At 38.9% G+C, this 21,441-nt stretch overlaps 1 protein-coding gene across 1 annotated transcript; it reads right to left on the minus strand.

Moving 5' to 3' along the window:
• Positions 1–10,776: 10,776 nt before the first annotated feature.
• LOC145783129 (signal peptidase complex subunit 3-like) lies at positions 10,777–21,232 on the minus strand. The gene is made up of 4 exons (XM_082594911.1): positions 20,986–21,232; positions 18,086–18,156; positions 13,754–13,946; positions 10,777–12,340 (listed from the first exon to the last, which is right to left on the minus strand). Exons 1-4 carry the CDS (start codon positions 21,126–21,128, stop codon positions 12,214–12,216), a joined length of 534 nt encoding a protein of 177 aa, XP_082451037.1. The 5' UTR covers positions 21,129–21,232; the 3' UTR covers positions 10,777–12,213.
• Positions 21,233–21,441: the final 209 nt, after the last annotated feature.

Below are 21,441 nucleotides of genomic sequence, written 5' to 3' on the forward strand. Positions count from 1 at the left end.
TTCTCTTCAGTATTTTCAAAACCACATGATGCGCACTTTTCATAAAAGCAAAAAATGAAAGGGAGACATTAAATGATTACAACCTCGTGTTCAATAGCATTTCTTTGAAAACGTAAATTTCTAATATTTTAATTATTTTCTTCGTTTTCTAAATTTTTATGGAGAGAAAAAATTGTATCAAGCTACCTTCATGTCCTTTGCTTATTGAGATATTTGATTTTTGTCTTATGACTGGGAATGCTTTATTGAGTGATTAATTTAGGCAGTTTCGCAGAGCCTACTTGTAAAGACTTTGAACCACTGCCGCAGGCCCCAGCCACCGAGATTGATAAAGTAGGGTTTTCAATTGTTGTTGAAGTGTTCTTCCAGAGGAATGAATCCATCCACTACATGTCGCTGAGTAGAGAGCAATCCTGAAATGCATTGTTCAATCGGACACCCCGTGAGCTGAACCACCGTCGCTTGATCTTAAGTCGGGCGCGCAACCACTGAGCTAACGGGACTGATGTTTAATGAAAGTTTTAAAAAAATGGAAAACAATGATATATTGTCAAATTTTCTAATTAAAAACATTTCAAAAGTCAAATGCATAGCCTGTTCGCTTTAGGCTAAAGGACATGGTTGAGTAAACATAGCCTACTGGAGTGCAGTCAGTAGGATACACATGAAAGAGCAAACTTGCTTTAACAATATCATTTACACAAATATCCGATTTTATTTAAACGTTTTAGCTTTAAACCTGACCACAGCACTCAGGGCCGGATTTAGCTGATGGGGGCCCGGGGCACCTTTAGATCGGGGGGCCCCCGTGCAAAAACATTTTTTGCGCCTACGACGCGAAAAACCACCTCTACGTCTACAGTAGCATTAATCCACCACTGCACAGCATTTTGCAGAAACTTTAAAGCAGTGGTTCCCAACCTGGGGTTCGCGGACCCCTTGGGGGTCGGTGAGAAAACATTTGGGGATCCGTGATTACCTTGATGAATTTTGGAAAAAAAAACAACTTTGTTCTATATGCACGGATGGAGCACCAGCTATGCTCGGGAACAAATCCGGATTTGCTGCTTTAGTAAAAAACGAAGCTCCTCGAGTGGTTGTTACCCATTGCTTCTTGCACAGGTAGCCTACGCCTTAGCAGCAAAAACTTTACCAGCAAGTCTCAAAGAAATTCTGACGAACTGGATGAAAGTCGTTAATTTCATCAAAAGCAGAGCTGTAAACCACCGTACTTTTAAAGCGTTCTGTCAAGAAGTAGGGTCAGATTACGGATTACTTTTGTATCATTCTGAGGTACGTTGGTTATCTAGAGCAGGGGTCCGCAAATACTGGGTCGCGACCCAAATTTGGGTCGCGAGACCATTCACAGTGGGTCGCAAAACGGTTTAAAATTACCATAAATATAACTTGTATGGCAAAAATAAATACAATCGTATAGTCTTTGATGTGCTGAGTTTCGTACAATTGGTAGGCTACAAGAAAATTTATACTTTCGATTGTAGTACAGTAGTTAAGCCCACGGGGCCACGGTTATATATATAGCCTGGAAGACAGCTTGAGCCAGGGCATGAAAACTCTCTCAGCTTAGGCTATCTCCAGAACTGGCGACTGAAACTTAGCGAAAACAAAACTTTGGCGGCAGCTTTCCACCTATAGCCTACAGTCGGGAAGTTGATCGTGAGCTACATGTTCAGAACAATGGAATACCTCTGACCTTCTGCCCCGAACCAGAATATCTTGGGGTGACACTAGACAGATCGTACACATACCGCCACCATTTGGTGTCACCGCGCAAGAAAATGACATCCCACGCTGCACTACTCAAGCGCCTGGCAGGCCACAGCTGGGGGGCGAGGGCTGACCGGCACTGCCATAAACAGCACCCTGCGCACAGTTACCGGATGCATGCGTCCCACATCATTGGATAATTTTGCCATTCTCGCTGGCATCCAACTTTCTGAGCTTCGTCACGAAGAAGCCACTCTGTTTCTTAGCCGACGGGCACTAATGCCTAACCATCTTCTCCACCACAAGATCTCTGCTCCCCCAAACCAGCACCCCAGTCGACTGAAGTCAAGACAACCATTCGTGCCAGCCGCTCAACTTCTGATCAACGCAGCAGATGAACTTCATCTCTGCGGCTACTTGGGCGGACTATAAATGGAATTCTGAAAGGAAGTCAAGTACCACCGGACTTCATTCGTTCATCCCCAACGCCGACACATGCCCCATCCGCCTGACACTACAAAGACAAGCATGGGTGCGCCTCAACCGTCTTCGTACGTGCGTCGGGCTTTTCCGGTCAACCATGCGCCATTGGGGAATTAGCCTCCTCCTCCTCCTGTGAATGTGGTGCCGAGGAACAGACTGCAGACTACATCATCAATAACTGTACCATCTTCAAGCCACCTAACGGAGTGGAAGGTCTGCGTGTCATGGGTGATGAAACTAAATACTGGCTGCTCTCTAATAGCCTTCCAGTGTAGTCCGGGAACATCTTGAGTCTGGGCTGGTAAAAGGATAGAGTAGACCCTCGGCCCCAGAGGCTTGCACGACGACGAAGCGCACGGTTAATAGGTTCACCCGCTTATTAAGCCCAATTTGGTCCATTCCGGAATTACTGAAGGTATAGGAGTGGTAGAAAATTGTCTCCCGCAGCCAAAATCGTCCGGTCCCGATGTGGCCTTAATAAGTGGGGACGACCGTATTGGAATTAATATTAATTTGCAAAGTGTTTTGCTCAAAATTATATGCTTCCGAAACGTTTGGGTCGCGAAGACTTCAAACGATTGCTTTTTGGGTCGCACCAAAAAGTATTTGCGGACCCCTGATCTAGAGGAGAAGTTTTAAAACGACTGCAGCAGCTAAAAAATGAAATAGCCTATCAACTCTTTTAAAAGCAAAAAGAAGTCCCCTCTCAAAATTGTTTGAGAGTAAAAGTTTTCTATACGGCATGGCCTACTTAGCCGATATTTTCGGTCATATTAACAATGTTAATCGTGGCACTCAAGGACCAGGTGTGACAATAATAGATGCAGCTGAAAAACTGAAAGCGTTTTTAGCCAAGTTGCCGGTTTGGAAACGCAGATTGGAAGCAGGTAATTACGCTAACTTTCCAATGTTACAAGATCTTATCTTGATGGATGAAACTCAGAGAATGTACTCTTTTGATCTCTATGAGAGAAAATTTTTGCGCATACTTGGAAACCCTGAAAGTCTCATATCAACGTTATTTTAATTTAGAACACCTGCCAAACGAAGTTGAAACATGGATTCGAAATCCTTTTCTTTTTGACTTGAAAAATATTAGCGATGACGATCTCAGTAAAGATGACCTAATTGATTTGAGATCAAAAGAGTTATTACGCATTGAATTTCATTCAAAAACTGTGGAAGAATTTTGGTGCTCACAACTGCAAACCTACCCATTCTTGGCAAAGCAAGCGATTATTGTTTTCTTACCATTCATAACCACTTACCTTTGCGAGGCAGGATTCTCAGCTCTTGTTACAATAAAAACTAAACATCAAAATCGCCTGGACCTTGAAGATGACAAGCGTGTTGCATTGTCAAAAACTCAACCACAGTTCAGTCGTTTAGTTCAGGAAAGACAACAACAGCCTTCTCATTAAATTTGCTTACATTGAAAAAGTTTCGGCATGGCACTTTGGGTCACCTTAATATTCAAATCCTGCTGCCATTTCTTGAACAATTCATTCATTTTCTTATTTAAGCAAATGTTTTAACCTGATATTTGCTGCAGGAGTCATAGCGGCAATGCAATATGACGCAGTACAGTAGTTGAGAAGCATAATTAAATCAATAGCACAGGTATGTTAATTGAGTTTCAGGCAAAATTTAAGTAGGGGTCCGCAGAATTAATAATTTGTCTAAAGGGGTCCGTGACAACAAAAAGGTTGGGAACCACTGCTTTAAAGGCTGAAAGAAAAAAAAATAACACAAAATTACATTTTTTCACGTAGGGGGACCAGGGCACCTGCACCCTCTGCCCCCCCCCTAAATCCGGGCCTGACAGCACTCACATGCAGTAGCGTTGACAAAGGGGGTCCAGAGAGTAACCTAATGTTGGACCAGGGATAATTTTAAGGGCCGCAACCTTTTCTTTTTAAGTGGCCGAAAACATGACAAATTCATAGCGTACCGTATGCTACTCATTAGATACAGTGCGTTTTTATTATATGTAGCTCACGCCTGTTTCTTAATAGGCTAGCTTATTTCAATAACAGCGTAGGCCTAGGCTACCATCGACGTCATAGGGTAAATGTGTATAGGCTATCCCAGTCAGCAAAGGTTCGTGGGGCCCACTTGGGCTGCATATGGGTTACCCACATTGTACTGCGTGGGCCCCAGTACCTATGTGTCCACGGTTTGCAGAAATGTCCCAAGTGGGCAGCCCACCTACGTCTAATGGGTGGGCAGCCTACCATGAAACCATTATTAAAATGTAAACCGCCGTCGCATTGTATCGTTGTATATATTCAATTTTTATGATTATTGCACTTTAATATAGCATAATGGACCGGTGCAAACGTATATTTTATATTTTTTCATCATGGTGGGTAGCCCACTTCATGCCCACAGAAAGCCCAGAAAGTTTATTTCAAGAAATAAAAATAAATTTCCAGATACATTTTCATGATATGATAACATTATTAAGATAAATTCAATAAAAGATGTCGGGAGTCGGTTATAAAGAAAAAAATATGAAGTAGGCCGCGCACTTGGGGCCTAATCGGAAACATCAGATAAACTCACCTTAAGCCCACAAGCCCACGAATGCCCATGGAAATCCCACGTGGGCCCCACGAACCCTTGCTGACTGGGATGTGAAGTCATAGGCCTGCCGTAGTCTAAAAAATAACAAAGCAAGCAATTCAAGTTTTTTGAAAATCCTGTTGAACTTTAGATCTATCTAGAGTCATTGGCCTATAGCCTACAACTAGATTGTGACAATATCTTCGAACAGTAAATTTTTGATTTCTCAAAAGAATCTACATAGGCTTAAGCTTAGCCTAAATTATGGAGGATAGGCCAAGCGCTTCGACAATGGCAGCATGCAAGTGATCCGCAAAAAATCTTTATAGGCTGAACCCATAGAATAGAGCAGTGGTTCCCAACCGGGGTGCCGCGGCACCCTGGGGTGCCAATTGCAATGCTCAAGGGTGCCGCGAGATATTGCAATAGTGTGGCCCATTCTTTATTTTAACTTTAACTCGTTAAGTGCGGAATTTATTTATTTCTAACCGAGTTTCAGTGCGTATTAAGTTTCGCGCCTCGTAGTTATTCCCGGCTCCTTTATAGAGGGTCGCTTAGTGGGGAAGCCGCTGGGCTGGCGGTAAGCCTTCGTTTTCTCGCCCAGGAAAAACAGCGCGAAAGAGATTTTGACTCGTTGCTTTTCTTTCCCTAAAAACGTTTGAAAGGCATCATTATTGCCAGGTTTCATGATTTTATTTTGCGTTTCATGGCGCACAAAGTCAAATTGCAGTGATGGATTATTGGATTGTGTGACCCAGCACGATTATAAAATTGCACGATTGTTTGCGAACCATTGTAAACCGATGGTTGGGTCAAGGTCAATTGAAGGATTTGTATCGTTAGCAAACAGGCAAAATAGTGATATTATAACAATACACTGTTTTCTTCATCGTGAAGTTCTTGTCGGAAAAACATTAGGTTCAGACCTAAAAAGTGTTAAACAAAGTTGTCAAAATCGTCAACTACATCAAAAGTAGACCACTTAAATCACGTCTATTTGCCAAGCTTTGTAAGGAAATGCGAGAAAACTATGCTAATCTTCTGTTAGGCTACATACCGTCCGAAGTAAGATGGTTGTCGCGAGGAAAAGCATTGTCACGAGTAGGCTATATATGAGTTTCTCAGCAGTCGAGTGTAGCAAGAACTAGTGGTGCGGTACTGATGAGCCCAGCCTCATGGGCGAAACACGTGTCTATCGCTGAGTTCTTGCTACACTCGACTGCAGAGAAACACATGTTTTTGGGAAAATCTTGATGGCTAGTGTGGAGGCTACACCGGTATGGTTAGCGAAACACAGTGCTCGCTGTTCTATATAGTGAGCAGCAGTCAGGTAGTGCTGACGCCAGAAAATCGCTCCTTCTCAACTAGGCTAGCCTATATGAGTTGAAGGATGCAATGCTCTCTTTTTTCAGCCTTGAAAAGCAAGAGGAATTTTGTGAATTGCTTTGCGATTACAATGGGGTCTCCAAATTAGCGTATTTAATAAATAGCTTCGACCATTTAAATAACGTGAATGTGAGAATGCAGGACAAAAATGAAACTCTCGTAACTTCAACCGATAAAATGAAACCACTGTTAGAACAAGTGCAAATGTGGTCCTTAAAAGTGGAGAACGAAAACTTTGACATGCTTTCACATTTCTCTGAAATGAAGAACAAAGAAGTTCTCATTAATAACTCAGCACCTAAAATCATTGGAAGAAAAAATTTAGAAATACTTCCCCTGCTTGTCCACGGAAAATTACGCATTGGTGAGATATCCACTTTTACTGGACTCTCGTATTGTTTTGAATCTTAAAGAAGAAGAATTAATTGATATTCGTAACGATAGAAATTTTAAGCTTATGCACAAGCAGATGCCTCTCGACGAGTTCTGGATAAAAATTCAAATGAATTTCCTTGCGTTGAAAAGAAAGCTATTGTGCCTTTTCTGCAGTTTTCCGCGTCATACCTATGTGAGAGTGGATTTTCCGTATAAACGAACATAAAAACTAAAAAACGAGAACGACTGCTTATAGTCGAGGAAGAAATGCGGGTGGCTTTATCGAATAGAGCCCCCAGATATTAAGGAACTTTCTGCAAGAAGTCGAGCCCAAATTTCACACTGACTTTTGAATAAATAGCCTACATTTATTTACGCGCGCTATTAGGCCTATTTGAAATACAGAAACCTCATAAAATTGATCCAGTTTTGCCAGGGTGCCGCAAACTATTTATCTCTTTGATAGGGTGCCGCAAGGTCAAAAAGGTTGGGAACCACTGGAATAGAGACTGGTCTGCTGTGCAATAATAACTTAGGCCTACAATTTTAGACGATAAGTTACTTAATTCTAAGGAATTTTTATCACTGCACATTTTTTTAGAAAACGGTTATCCTAGGCTATAACTTATTAGCCTATGCCATTAGACATGAAAAACTGAAATTGCAAGCTTAAACAAAAGCGGCTTGTCCGGTTAGCCTACCTCGTTCTTGGTATTGCTTTGTATGTAGGCTATTACAGTTTCATTTAGGCAACTGGCAAACTGCGCAAAATTCAATTTTTTTTTTTTTGGTAAAACAGATAAAAAATATTAAAAAATACGTAAAAAACATTGTTTTAAAGCCATTCAAAGCGCTTGATTGGTTTAATTAAGATCGCTTCAGATGTAGCCTAATGTCACATCAAGCACAATTTTGAAAAACACAAAAAGTGATTAGCTACGATAGAACAATTAGCCTATAGATTACCAAAAACTGAAATTGACGACTTAAAGAAATCGTTTTTTTGTTTTTTATGTGTTGTTCATTATTCGGCCAAAAAACACTGAGACCTACTTAACTATCAGTTAAGGATGGTAGAAGTAGGGGATTGCTCACTCAAAAAGAAGGTGGACAACTGGAGGGTCACAGTGTTATGACAAAATTTGGTGCAACTACAGCTTGAGGTCTACCGCCAGTGGCGTACGCAGGATTTTCTCAAGGGGGGGGGGGCGGCCATTGACAGTAGCGTAGCCAGAAATTTTGACGACCGGCAGGCGATGCCCGGTGGCATTTACGCGTAAGACGATACCCCGCGACGGGGGGTCTGGGGAACCTCTCCCAGAAAATTTTGAAACATGACTTTGAATTTGGTGCATTCTGAGAGCATTTTTAACAAAAATGTGGGTATGAATATTCCTGTAGCCTATAATGGTGCTGACAGGTGGCAAGCAAAAGGATGAGATCACGCTTTCTTCGACATTTTTCGGAAATAAAGCTAAGTCTCTATGTTTTCTTGTTGCTAATTCCTGGCTGAGATGTTTGAATGTTTGGTAATGGCAAAACTCGCTCTTGTAATGCAGTTTTGTTTAAAATTAGGCAAGCTTTTTTTAGACTGAAAGCATCATTCCCAAGCATAAAGAGACTGAAAGCATCATTCTCATTATCGTGACGTCACACTCGTGCCAAAAGGGGGGTTGTAAGGGATCGCCAACTCGGCTGGAAATCCGACAATCGGAGTGTAAAAGTGTTGCCAGATAGATTTTATATTTTTAGAAAAATATATTATTTTGGCATTTTGTAAAGTAGTAGTTGCCCAAAACTTGCCCGTAAATAAATATTTTAAAACTAATCTAAAGCAATTTTATTCTTCACAAATCAAACTATCATATTTTTGGCAAATTTAACCTCTCTTGTACATAAAACTTATTACTTGAAAAATAATTACCGGCTTCAACACTAAAAACATGAAGCTCTTTATTCCTGAGGTGTATTTTTAAGTTTCTCAACTTTTTTTGTTCTTAACTGGTTAGTATAATTTTTTTTAAACTTGCAAGTTTTATTTAAGTTTTGCACATAAATTCAGCACATTTTTATTGCAAAGTAACACAACTACAAACTACCTTAACTCAATCTTGTGCAACTTTAAACGTCAGGTTAGTTTTAAACGGACAAGCTTTGGGCGACCACTAATGTTTAAAAATGCCAAAATAACATTTTTTCTAAAAATATAAAAAATATCTGGCAACACTTTTACACTCCGATTGTCGGATTTCCAGCCGAGTTGGCGATCCCTATACTATGAATCCCTGGGTTGTAACCCCCAATCCTCCCTGCCTACGCCACTGGCCATTGATATCCCAGACGTCTTCATGATATCCCAGTATGGTTTTAGTTTAGACTTTATCCATTTCTTTCTCACTATAATAGGCAGGGCCGGATTCAGCCAAAGCGCTGCCCTAGGCAGATATGAAAAGTGCCGCCCCCAAAATTTTTTTTTCGACTGTGCGCTACGATTTATATTTTCAATTCCTTACAAAAAAGTTATTTGCACTGTTTATTTGAATAGATCAATGAATGTCATTGTATAATGAACTAATTGTTTAAAATCCCTTCCGGCGGGCTTTTTCTCTTGCAAACAAATCAATAATTTCTTCTAAGTCTGTAGAAACAAGTAAAGATGAGTTAATCCTCAAAAATGTGAGATCATTCATGAGATCATTGATTGTTTACATACTTTAAGCATCAAGGCAAGTACACAAAATAGCCTGCAACTTTTTCCATCAACCTAACATTGACTAAAAACATTTTTTCTAGGCTCCTTTAAATTTACTAACAGTGAAACAAACCGAACAAAGATTAATAAAAATTGCACAGACAAACCCTAGTCCTCCATACTAAGCGAGACAGATAAATAGAATAAAAGAAGCAGCACATATTGTTGAAAACCAATCAAGCGTGAAGTACTCTAGGGGCGATGACTTGCCGCACTGTTTATAAATGTGTGTGATGTGATAACATATTTATTAATTCCTAAAACAATGAAAACTATTAATACGGTACTACAAAAAGTGCTCAATGCTAAGCAAAAAAGCAAAGCAGAGCAAATTAAATAAAATATAGTTATTACTATCTGAAGCCTTTACAAATTGTTTCACCTAACGGATCATCAGAAGGTGAAACAATTTGTAAAGGCTTCAGATAGTAATAACTATATTTGATTTATTAATTCCTATATATCTGTTGTGAATTATTATATTCACATACGGTATTATCAATGTAATATATTCGTATATTTTGCCGCCCTAGGCAACTGCCTACTGCTAAATCTGACCCTGATAATAGGCTAACTTACAGAACACTATGCTACATTGGCATACCTGGGGTGGGGTAGGTGGAATGGGCCATGTATTTCGTATTGGTTTAGTCTATAAAACAACATTGATAATTGCTTTGACAGTGCAATCCAAAACATATTAAATGCCTTAATCTACGTCGTTAACTACTAAAACATTTTTAAGGGGGGGCATAGCCCAATGCCCCCCTGCGTACGCTAGTGTCTACCGCCATACGTCGTATACCCAGGTGCAGCGTATGTGATCAGGCTGCGTGTGCACAAAGTGCGTATTGCTAAAATAAATGTATGAAAATATGTGATATCATGCTTATGTAATGCTATAGGCTACTAGTCATAATAATGTAGCAATAGATTTCAAGCTACAATGGTAACCGTATTTAACCTCACATTGCTGTAGCAAGTTCTGTCGATGTTCTAGCATCACCTCGCGCAAAATATAGCATTTCATTTGTTAAAAATGATTTACGTAAAAGCAAACAAAACTTTTTGCAATTCTTCCAATTTTTAAATTTCGCAATGACCCTCCAGCTGTCCATATCGCAAGAAAAATCAATAAAGCGAGTCGTCCCGTTATTCCACTGTCCCAACTATCACTGCACAAAATGGTTCATTGCGCCTTAGCATTAACTATTGCTCCAAACGAAAAACGTCTTTAGAATCAAGGTTGTTGTTTTTCGAAGATATCTAGCCCAACAAAGCCTTGTAAACGATTCAAAGGGGATACCATGCTAGAATGGTATTTTTGTTCGAGGTGCGGCTGTGGAGAACCTCAAACAGCACACTGTGCAGTTTTTCGAACACCAGGACATGTGAACCTCAGACGAGACTAGAACTGTTTCATAAGCAAGAAGAAACGACTGCAATAATTTGATCAAAGAAATGCTAATGCAGAAACGAAATGCAAGTTCAGTTTGTTTTTATTTCTGACTAACTTACTACAGCAAAAATTGCACATGGCAACATAGCAGAAGTCTAGAAAAAGGTAGAAGCAACAAAACGTGTGATTTTAGTGAAAATGCTGAAAGAGTATGAAATTAACTATGCGTTTCACTATCATACGAATGGCTCCATAGTAATGGAAGTCACTCTTTCACACTAGCCTCATAGCTTCAGCTAAACTCGATTTAAAACACGGTTTACAATTGTTCCATTTTCTTCAAAAATATACTGTAAATCAATCGGTTATATTTCGTTTCTTTATTCATTGATTTTAAGTCTACACTACAGGCGAGGATTGGACATTAGAAACACGTCAAATAGGATACAATTCAAAGCTTTATTTTGCGAACCGTTTACATTGATTCCTTGCACATTCCTGTTATCAAGCACAAAAACGACAAAACTTTTCACGTTTACGACAAAAATACATTGAGCTGAAAGCTTTGGCGGCCTACATCTAGGTCTGATATACAAGAAACACTGCAAATATGACAGGGTGATACATTTCAGTGAGTGTTTTGTCGCAAAATACTTGAGAGCAATGCGAAAATGTAACAGCTTTTACAATCCACATACAAGCTTTATAAGAAGCCATGAATATAGGCTACAGTAGGCCTAAGCTACGAAGAGAACTAAATTGGGTAGATCAGTTAGATATTAATCTTTCAGCAGCGGATGTACCGAAATTGGTACAAAGAGTGTATAATATCTCTCACTCTTAATCCAATAAAAACAGATCTTTTACATGTAACAGTAAGTTACATGCAGTTGATCAAATTGCCCAGAGCAAAAGCATGAAAAAGGGAATAAAAAAAGGAGTTTCCTACAAGTCAGTAGTCGTGAACTGAGAAAATGGCAGTTGAACAAGTAACAACTAAGCTAGCAACATTTCAGCAAATGGCTGAAGTTGGCAAATGATGACACTGATCAAGTAACAATTGAGCAAGCTGTTGCTTGGCATGTGATAAGCCAGCAAATTCAGTTTAGCAAGCGATGAGCTTGGAAGTCAGACGCTAGCTGAAAATTTCATTTACTCACTTGGACAGTAGCTGAAATATACTTGCTGAGTTGTCGCATGCCGAATGGTCTGACGACCATAAAAAAAGTTGTTACAAATCGATACGACGATCGAAAAACATCACACATAGTAAGCCCACACGAGACTAATCAAAAGTTGTGACATATCTGGCACTGCACCTAATTAACTACGACAGGTTTGACAAGTGAATGACGAGTTTAACGAAGCGATAAGCTCTTTTAGGTCGAAAGAAGTCGTCACAACACACTGTACTCCTATTAAAAAAGACTCTTTGGCAAATACAGGACAAATTTTCTATTTCTTATGCAATAAATATCTTCTATTTCTCATGCACACATCCAAGAAGGTATCCGTCCCTACTTTGTTAATGTCGTCGCAAGGAATAAGTCCCTGGCATTGTGACGTTGGTGCTCCCTCTGGCTGGGATTCTCCACATGTAGCCAGCATTTGGAATCACGTTCCAATGCAGTGAGAGCTTCACGTTGTTTGACCTGAAAATGAAAGTAAAAAAGATGATTTTGCTTTCAAGCTAAACCGTAAAAGTTCAAAAATGCGGGAACTCATTGGCATACCAAGAGGAGTCAATGGTTCTTTTTCACAAACACGCAATCAGTAAACTCCACAACGCAAGGAAGTAAGTAGTTGAAAGTTGAGATGAAATTTGGTTGATGTCGAATGTTATTTTGCTTGTAATTAACTTAAAAATACGAATCTGGCCATTGAAAATCTGAATGCGGAGGTATTGCCCGTAGAAAGAAAGGGTTTCTCTTTGAAACCATTGTATGATCCCCTGGTCTCGGAAGCGTCAACAGGACGTCCAGAAATTGGACTAAAACACCTTATTCTCTAAAGTTCTATTGTGATATTGACTGCGTTAACACGGTTGTCATCCATTCCACCAGCTTTTTTAAAAAACAACTCTAACCTTGTTTTTCGCAAAAAACTGCCTCTTTGTTGTTTAACTTACCAACAATTTCCCTTTCATTAAGGAAATGTATTTTATTTAATTTTTTTAGAGGTGTTGTGTTTGATAGGGCAAGGTTTCTCCTAAGGATATATCACATCTGTGGCTTCTCCTAGGTTCCACTCATGATAACATAAGTTGTTGTCATAATGTCCTTGCTGGAAGTCAGCACTGCAAGGAATGGATGGGGCCCTGGGGGTGTTGTATTAAATAAAGAGTTAAAGACATTATAAATCGGCACGAGGAAAGCTCAAGGCCTTGCTTCTGTCTGAAAAAAAGGCCTCCAAAATTGATTTTTCTTTCAGTATCTACGTTTCATGCGATGGCACCAACACACCAAAAAAAGTCATCTTCGATTGGAGTTGTGACTGGTATTATTAACGGTGCACGGTCGATTGGTCGACAGACATTTGGTCGACAGGACAATTGGTCGACAAGACAGTTGGTCGACAGGACGTTAGGTCGACGACGATTCATTTTAGGGTTAGGGTTAGAGTTAGATTAGGGTTAAGGTTAGTTAACTAACCCTAACTCTAAAATTAATCGTTCTGTCGACCAACTGTCTTGTCGACCAATTGTCCTGTCGACCAACTGACCGGGTACCTTATTAACGTGGCTTGATGTTTCCAGTCGCTACTCCAACAAAAATGTAGCACTGCTACCGCTACCAAAAAGTAGCACGCTACTGCCCACCTCTGCTGGTAATATACCTATTCCTTTTTCTTTACTTTGGTATCAAATGGTATGTCACATCACACATATCATGGTGTTGAATGATGTGCACTTATTTCTGTCACAGTTGAATCTAATTTTTTTGCAATTTTATGAGGACTCTTTTATGAACAGCCCCTAAGCAAAAACAAATAATTAAAACATAGACTATTTTTTCTTTCTTTCAAGTTTCAATCAATTTGCACCACTTATAATCTACATACAGTACCTCAAGAATTCACCATCATCAAAAAAGTCATATTTGTTAGAGTGCCTTTTGACATCAATGTGAGCATTATCTCCTCTTTCAATGATACGGTCCCACAAAACGACTTGATTGATCTTATTCTTTGGGGTTTCATATTCAGCTAGCAGATAAATGAAAAGCTCTTTGCAATTCCAGTTGAAGATGGAAGACATGTCTACATGGAGATGTCAAAGAATAATTTGAAAACATATCAGTAGCATCAAGTATATTATTTCCATTTTGTGACACATTGATCAATGATCAACACTGTACAGACATGGAAACTAACAGGTTAAAAATAACAACACTATGCTTGTCTCACTAAAACGTATCGGTAATCGGTAAAAATTCTTCAGAAAAAATGCACAAGTTTGGAAAAAAAGATCCTGGTAAATATCTCCCTCCACTAAATAGTTTAATTCTTTTATCAAAAGGGATTTCATCAGGTGCATTTTTTCAGGAAATATTTTGTGGGTGCAGTAGGGTGTTTCATTTTTTCACCATTTTTGAAATTCAAAATGCCTGGGGTCCCATCTGGTGGTATTTGGGGAAAAAAGTTTAAAGCCCAAATTTTTTCAATTATGACGTCATATTGAGGTGGTCCACGAGGTTTGAAATTTTTGGGCCTCAAAATCTCAAAATTTGGCCGTATCTCCGGAACCACTCATCATAGATCGACAAAATTAGTATCAAAACGCGCAGAAGGGTTGGTTTCCTATACCTGATGTAGAGAATATTAAGGTCTATCAGCTTCAGAAAAAAAGTTATTTCAAAAAATCTGATTTTCGGTCTATTTTCTCCTGATGAACAGAGATCAGGTGATCAAGATAATAAGTTTTTCTGTACTTTTCCACTCTTAGAAGCTGCTATTGCGTAATAATAGTTCTTGTTCGTTTTGCAAGAGACGAAAGGGTAATAATTGAAGATATTACTATTATAACGATGATGGCTATCCCTCGTCGAGGATATTATAATGTGACCGTTGAGGAAGAGGTATGCTGCTCACCTGCTTTAGATTTTGATTTTAAAAGTGTCATTATGGCATTAAGGTCAGGTAGCCACTTTAACAAGTAGAAATTCTGCCACTGAAATCGATTAGAATGAAACCGCCAACCAATCAGAACATGTTATAAGAGGCTACCGTCCAATTGTGACCTTTCTAGCACTCAGCCAGAGAGTTAATGCTTGTTTCGAACTTGATTTGGTAATTACAGAAGAAAAAACAGCAATAGCAGTGGTGGGAATCGAACCCGCGTCAATGAAATAACTACTTTCTAGCCCTAACCTAAGCCAACCAGCTGACAGAAAATCCATCACTTGATTTGCTTTGTATCATCTTCTTTTTGCTCTTTTTCAAGTCATGGAAAACGTAGCTTATGATTTGGCGGTGCATTCTAGTCAATTGCAGTGGCAGAATTTTTCCTTGTTAAAGTGGCAACCTTAAGGTCAAGTATTAGTAAGTCGATGCAAAACTTCAAGGAATCGGAGAAATATGTGCTTCCCCTTAATTCAGATGTAGTCATCACTATTTTTACTTGAGGAAGAAAGTGCGGTAGCCGAAACTAATCCCAAGTTTTTGCAGAAAATACCCCATTTCAAAGATTTGAGAGATGAACTGCTGAAAGATGTAGTTGGCATATGGAACAAAGCTGGTCTTCCAGTGCTTAGCAAACAGAGAATTGAAGCCAAGTTAAAAGACGTGATAAAGAAGTACAATACAGCAAGAAAGAAGGAAATGAAACACAGAGGTAATGAGGTTAATCAAGAATGATTACAGAACTTGTTCAATATATGTGCATGTAAGTGAAGTGTTCGATCTCCGAAAATCCGGTTGTTTTTCAAAAGAAACTCTCTTGCAGCTGTGAACTCGAAAACCGAGTCCAGGAGAAAGAAATCGCTTCCTTGAAAGATCAGCGAAAAGATCGAAAAATGTTTATTGGTGGCGTAGATGTCAATCATGTAGAAAAGGCTTTGGAACGGGAAAATCATAAAAGGAGGTGGGAAACGAGCAGTGAAGTTGAACAACCCAGCACTTCTGGCATACAATCTGCCAAAGCATCGGCACTAGTATGTTCGAAACAGAGAAAAAGAAATGAAGCAGTTAGATGTCTACACAGTAGCGAAAGCGACTCTGATGGGGATATAAATTGGGAAGATGATAGGGAATACGAGCCTCTGAAACCAGCTGTTGGGGGAAAATTGTACAAGAAAGTACATTCTTTTTCAATAAATGATAGAAGTTGTTTACTTGCTGATCGTAGGATGACTTCGGTACGCCAACAGTCAGATCTTATGAGGTCGGTTCTTGGAAAAGATCAAATAGCTGCATCACCTTCGACAGCATACCGCCAACGACAAAAAACAAGAGAAAAATCTCCCATGGAAAGTGAGAACCTTCTCAACTCAGCTTCTACCATGCAGTTATATTATGATGGGCGCGTTGTCGATAAACTACATCAATACGTTTTCTTGGGTGAACTTGTTGATGATTCTTCTTCTCTCGTGTTGTCGCTATATGTCAGGGCATCCGTTGGTTAGCCACTGCCTGGTGTCGTCATCGATGGAAATTAGGCCTTCCATATCATGGGGTGGTCTGTATAGCTGGCAATCCTTGATAATGTGGGCTGCCGTCTGCATTTCGCCACACTCACAAGCAGCACTCTCTGCCAAGCCCCAGCGCAACATGTCTGCACAATAGCGTCCAACACCAGTGAGCAAACGGTTACGCCTTGATGAGGCAAGTCTAGAGAGGCCATGTCCCAGCTGGTTTTCGGACGGGGATCTGAATACTTGGCGAAGTGGGGACGTGCTGCTTGACCATTGTTCACACCACGCCGCGTGGCACCACTGTTTGCTAGGGCTTCCACCAGAGGCTGCCAGAAGGTCTTGTGCAGCGCGTACAAATGGCTTTCTTGATTTTAGCCGCTGCTTTGGTGGATATCTCAGCGTGGTTGTGTGTAGCGGATGGCCAGGGTTTAGGGCTTTACGGCTCAGGGACAGAACAGCACGTTTGGCCAGCATTGTTGATGATAATGGCATGAAGCACGAAAGTGTGCTTGCTGTTAAATATTTTCCCAAAAGTGTGTCAGTCACTGCAGCACTGATTTTTGACACCATCATCCAGGAGGCTTGCAGAGTTCACCTAGCCCAAGTATACTCATTATTCAGTCATGGCTGATACGACTGCTCTCAATACAAGAAAAAAGTCCGGAGTCAGTACTCGACTGGTCAATTATTTTAATGATGAAGTTGGTCATGATATTCATACCATTAAATGCATGTTCCACATAAACGAAATGTATCTTTCCCATGTCATTTCTTTTGTGGACAGCGCCAAGAAGGGTCCCGGAGCAATGCAACAATGCAACATGGGGCTTTGCTTAACCAGATAGCAAGACTAGACAAGCCCAGTACTGAAACCTTAACACCAACTATTATTACGCAAAAACAGCTTCCAAGAGTGGAAAAATACAGAAAAACTTATTATCTTGATCACCTGATCTCTGTTCATCAGGAGAAAATAGACCGAAAATCAGATTTTTTGAAATAACTTTTTTTCTGAAGCAGATAGACCTTAATATTCTCTACATCACGTATAGGAAACCAACCCTTCTGCGCATTTTGATACTAATTTTGTCGATCTATGATGAGTGGTTCCGGAGATACGGCCAAATTTTGAGATTTTGAGGCCCAAAAATTTCAAACCTTGTGGACCACTTTTTTTCTGAAGCAGATAGACCTTAATATTCTCAACATCACGTATAGGAAACCAACCCTTCTGCGCATTTTGATACTAATTTTGTCGATCTATGATGAGTGGTTCCGGAGATACGGCCAAATTTTGAGATTTTGAGGCCCAAAAATTTCAATCACTTTTTTCAATTCAATCACCTTCTTCAATTCAATCACCAATTTGATCACCTCAATATGACGTCATAATTGAAAAAAATTTGGGGTGTAAACTTTTTTCCCCAAATACCACCAGATGGGATCCCAGGCATTTTGAATTTCAAAAATGGTGAAAAAATGAAACACCCTAGGGTGCAGGGAGGGATATTTGCTGGGGGGATTTTACCTATATATTCAAAGTTATGTATCCTTCTTGAAAAGAAAAATTAACATGAAATTGTCATTGCCCATTCCAAACAAGCTTATTTATGAATACAAGCAAAATTCATCATGATAAAGTGGATACATTAGCAATAGAAGCTGGTTAGTTCATTTTTATAATACCGGTAATGCATTTGTTCAAGCCTGCATTATATACATATATCAAAGAATTATGTTCATGCATTAAAACAATGAAAAGGATACTGGCTTTAACAGTAAATGAAAATTGTCCCAAATCATGCCTTTCTCCAACATAAAATTCTTCAATATTCTTCCTGCAAAGCATTTTAACACAAAATAGAATTATAAATATACATACACTATTAACAACAGATAGAAGTTCATTCCATTGCATATCGATAAGCACCCTTAATTTTACCTTTGAAGAATATAAGTTGCATTTATAAAGAGTTAAGAGCTATGCCTAAAATTATTTTATCTAGAAGTGACCATACTAAACTTCAATGGTTGTTCAGATACCATTTGATGTCATAGAGTAGGATGTCAGAGCCATCATATTTTGTTACATCTAGGCTACAATCGCTACATTGATGAAAAGTAACATATAAAGTCTTATAGACAATGTACATCCATGGGTAAACACAAGGAACTACTGTTGAATCAAATATGAAATTAAGTGGTTAGTATATATCTACGACACTGGTTGCCATAGTTGTGATCAAAGAAGATTGTTTCTATTGCCAAGGTTACGGTTTTGCTTTTTGCCCAAGACTTCAACATTTCTAAATTCACAAGTTCAATCAAAGCAGGACAAAATTCCTGACAACACTAGTGCCGTAGATATAGCTACGTCCTCTTTGAAAAGACCCTAAGAAACTGGAATTGGTTTGAAGTCTTTTTAGTCCAAATTCATAACTGATCTGGCAGCCCAGTTTGTTTGAAGCTAAAATGAAGTAAAAGAGATTTATCTTGAAATCGATATCAGCATTAAGTAAGATCAATTCAGTTGAAAATTGAATGAGGCTGTTCACCAGGCATTAAATTAAATAATAGGAGATGTTCTACTGGTGCAAATTGAGCTAAACTATCACAAGATGTATACAGTGACAATTTGCTTTTATTCCGACGTTTCGTCAATCAGACACGACTGACTTCTTCAGGGGCTAGACCAGGTAGTGACTACCTGTCTAGCATGGCAAAACACAGGACCATGTTGTTGAAACCAACTAAACACGCAAAATGAAAATTCAACTCTAGACAAAATTATCGCGCGCAAAGTTTGAATTAAGTTAGAAAAAAGGAAAGATTTAAATTTTAACAATTAACAACCCAGACAAAAATCTGTCATTTTTACATCTACCCAACGTCCGCAGACGTTGAATCAATGTAAAAATGATGGATTCTGCTGTCAGGGAAGAAACTGAAATACTGACAAGAGAGGAGGATGAACGGCATGAGTCATGATGAAACGAGTTTAAAAAACGCACTACTGCACAGTTTTACAATCAGCGTGAAACCAATTTAAAAAACGTAAAATAACCACTTACAATAATTATTTGTACATAGCAGGAAAAGAGATGCCATCATTGCGATTCATTACATGAGGCTTTTGATTGATGAACCAACTTTCAGAAAACATTCGCTTTCTATAATCACTTTCAACTTTTAGAATTTTAGAATTGCTCCAAGTTATTCTATGGTCTGAAGTTATGGCATGCATGCATACTGCTCCTTGCATGCATGCCATAACTTCAGACCATAGAATAACTTGGAGCAATTCTAAAATTCTAAAAGTTGAAAGTGATTATAGAAAGCGAATGTTTTCTGAAAGTTGGTTCATCAATCAAAAGCCTCATGTAATGAATCGCAATGATGGCATCTCTTTTCCTGCTATCTACAAAAAACTATTGTAAGTGGTTATTTTACGTTTTTTAAATTGGTTTCACGCTGATTGTAAAACTGTGCAGTAGTGCGTTTTTTAAACTCGTTTCATCATGACTCATGCCGTTCATCCTCCTCTCTTGTCAGTATTTCAGTTTCTTCCCTGACAGCAGAATCCATCATTTTTACATTGATTCAACGTCTGCGGACGTTGGGTAGATGTAAAAATGACAGATTTTTGTCTGGGTTGTTAATTGTTAAAATTTAAATCTTTCCTTTTTTCTAACTTAATTCAAACTTTGCGCGCGATAATTTTGTCTAGAGTTGAATTTTTATTTTGCGTGTTTAGTTGGTTTCAACAACATGGTCCTGTGTTTTGCCATGCTAGACAGGTAGTCACTACCTGGTCTAGCCCCTGAAGAAGTCAGTCGTGTCTGATTGACGAAACGTCGGAATAAAAGCAAATTGTCACTGTATACATCTTGTGATAGTTTAGCTCAATTTGCACCAGTAGAACATCTCCTATTATTTAATCAATTCAGTTTATAATTTTTTTTCTGCTGGCAAATAAACAAAAATAATTCGCACACCAAGGATGGTAGCGAAAGACTAAAAGGTTACCAAGTCAGCTGCTATTCGAACATATAAGCAAAATACAAAAATTAAGGAACATAATCAGGGCAACACTAAAAGGCAGAAATGCGGAAAACTGTAACAGCTCAAAAGAAGACATTTTGTAAAGTTGAAACGATAGTAAAGTACAAGTAGAAGATAAAACAACGACTTTAATTTATTATGAGAAACCACACTTTCAAATGCGTCACATTAGGTTGGCTTTTGAGTAAGCAAAAAACTCAACCAAATAAAAATATATATTATATACAATTACGAAATCTCATATATTTGCTTTTTGTCATAAAGTATATTTACAGAATTGTCATTTAGGACTGATTCTTATGTTTTAGAAGCAAAATGCAAATGTTGCAACATTTCATTCTTTCATGATGGAGTGAGTTATCGCAATGTTAAACAATATGAACGCCAAGATCGTATTTCCGCGTTTTCTACATCGGTATTAATGCGCTACTTCTGCGGACAATACGCCATTTCATGCCCGGCTTATTTCCACCTTTTAGTATTGCCTACACAATCAACACGCATTATTTATAAAACGTACAAATACATAAAATCTGATAGTTTGCAATCATCTACTGCTACAGAAATACAAACCAGTGTAATACTTTAAAAGTATAAATACTTACACAGCCATTCTGTTAATTTCGATGTTAACATCTTGTCCATAATCAAGAAAATGTGTGGTGAGAAAGCAAGCAAATGTAATAGCTGCAGTTACGCTTAAGCTCCAGGCAAAGATAGAGTTCAAACGTGACAGAAACGTGTTCATTGTAGCTTACAATACTTTACATCAATCCTTCAAAAACATTAAGTACCAAAAATTTTTTTAACAGGTGTTTTGAACGACGTTTCGGCCCTACAAAACATTGGCTACTTTGATGGAAAGTGCGAGATTGAGAGTGGCAAAACACTGCCGAAAGATTTCAGGGACAAAACATCTGGCAAGCATATATCATACATACGAGATTGAACGTGGCAAAACACTGCAACCGAAAAAGAAGTTTTATTTGAAGTCGCAAGGCAAAATTTGCTTTCATATCCACTCCACGTCCTGTTGTTTGCGTAAAATGTATTTCTGCATC

The sequence above is a fragment of the Aplidium turbinatum genome, chromosome 14 (assembly GCF_918807975.1).
Source record: "Aplidium turbinatum chromosome 14, kaAplTurb1.1, whole genome shotgun sequence".
NCBI classification, from domain to species: Eukaryota; Metazoa; Chordata; class Ascidiacea; order Aplousobranchia; family Polyclinidae; genus Aplidium; species Aplidium turbinatum.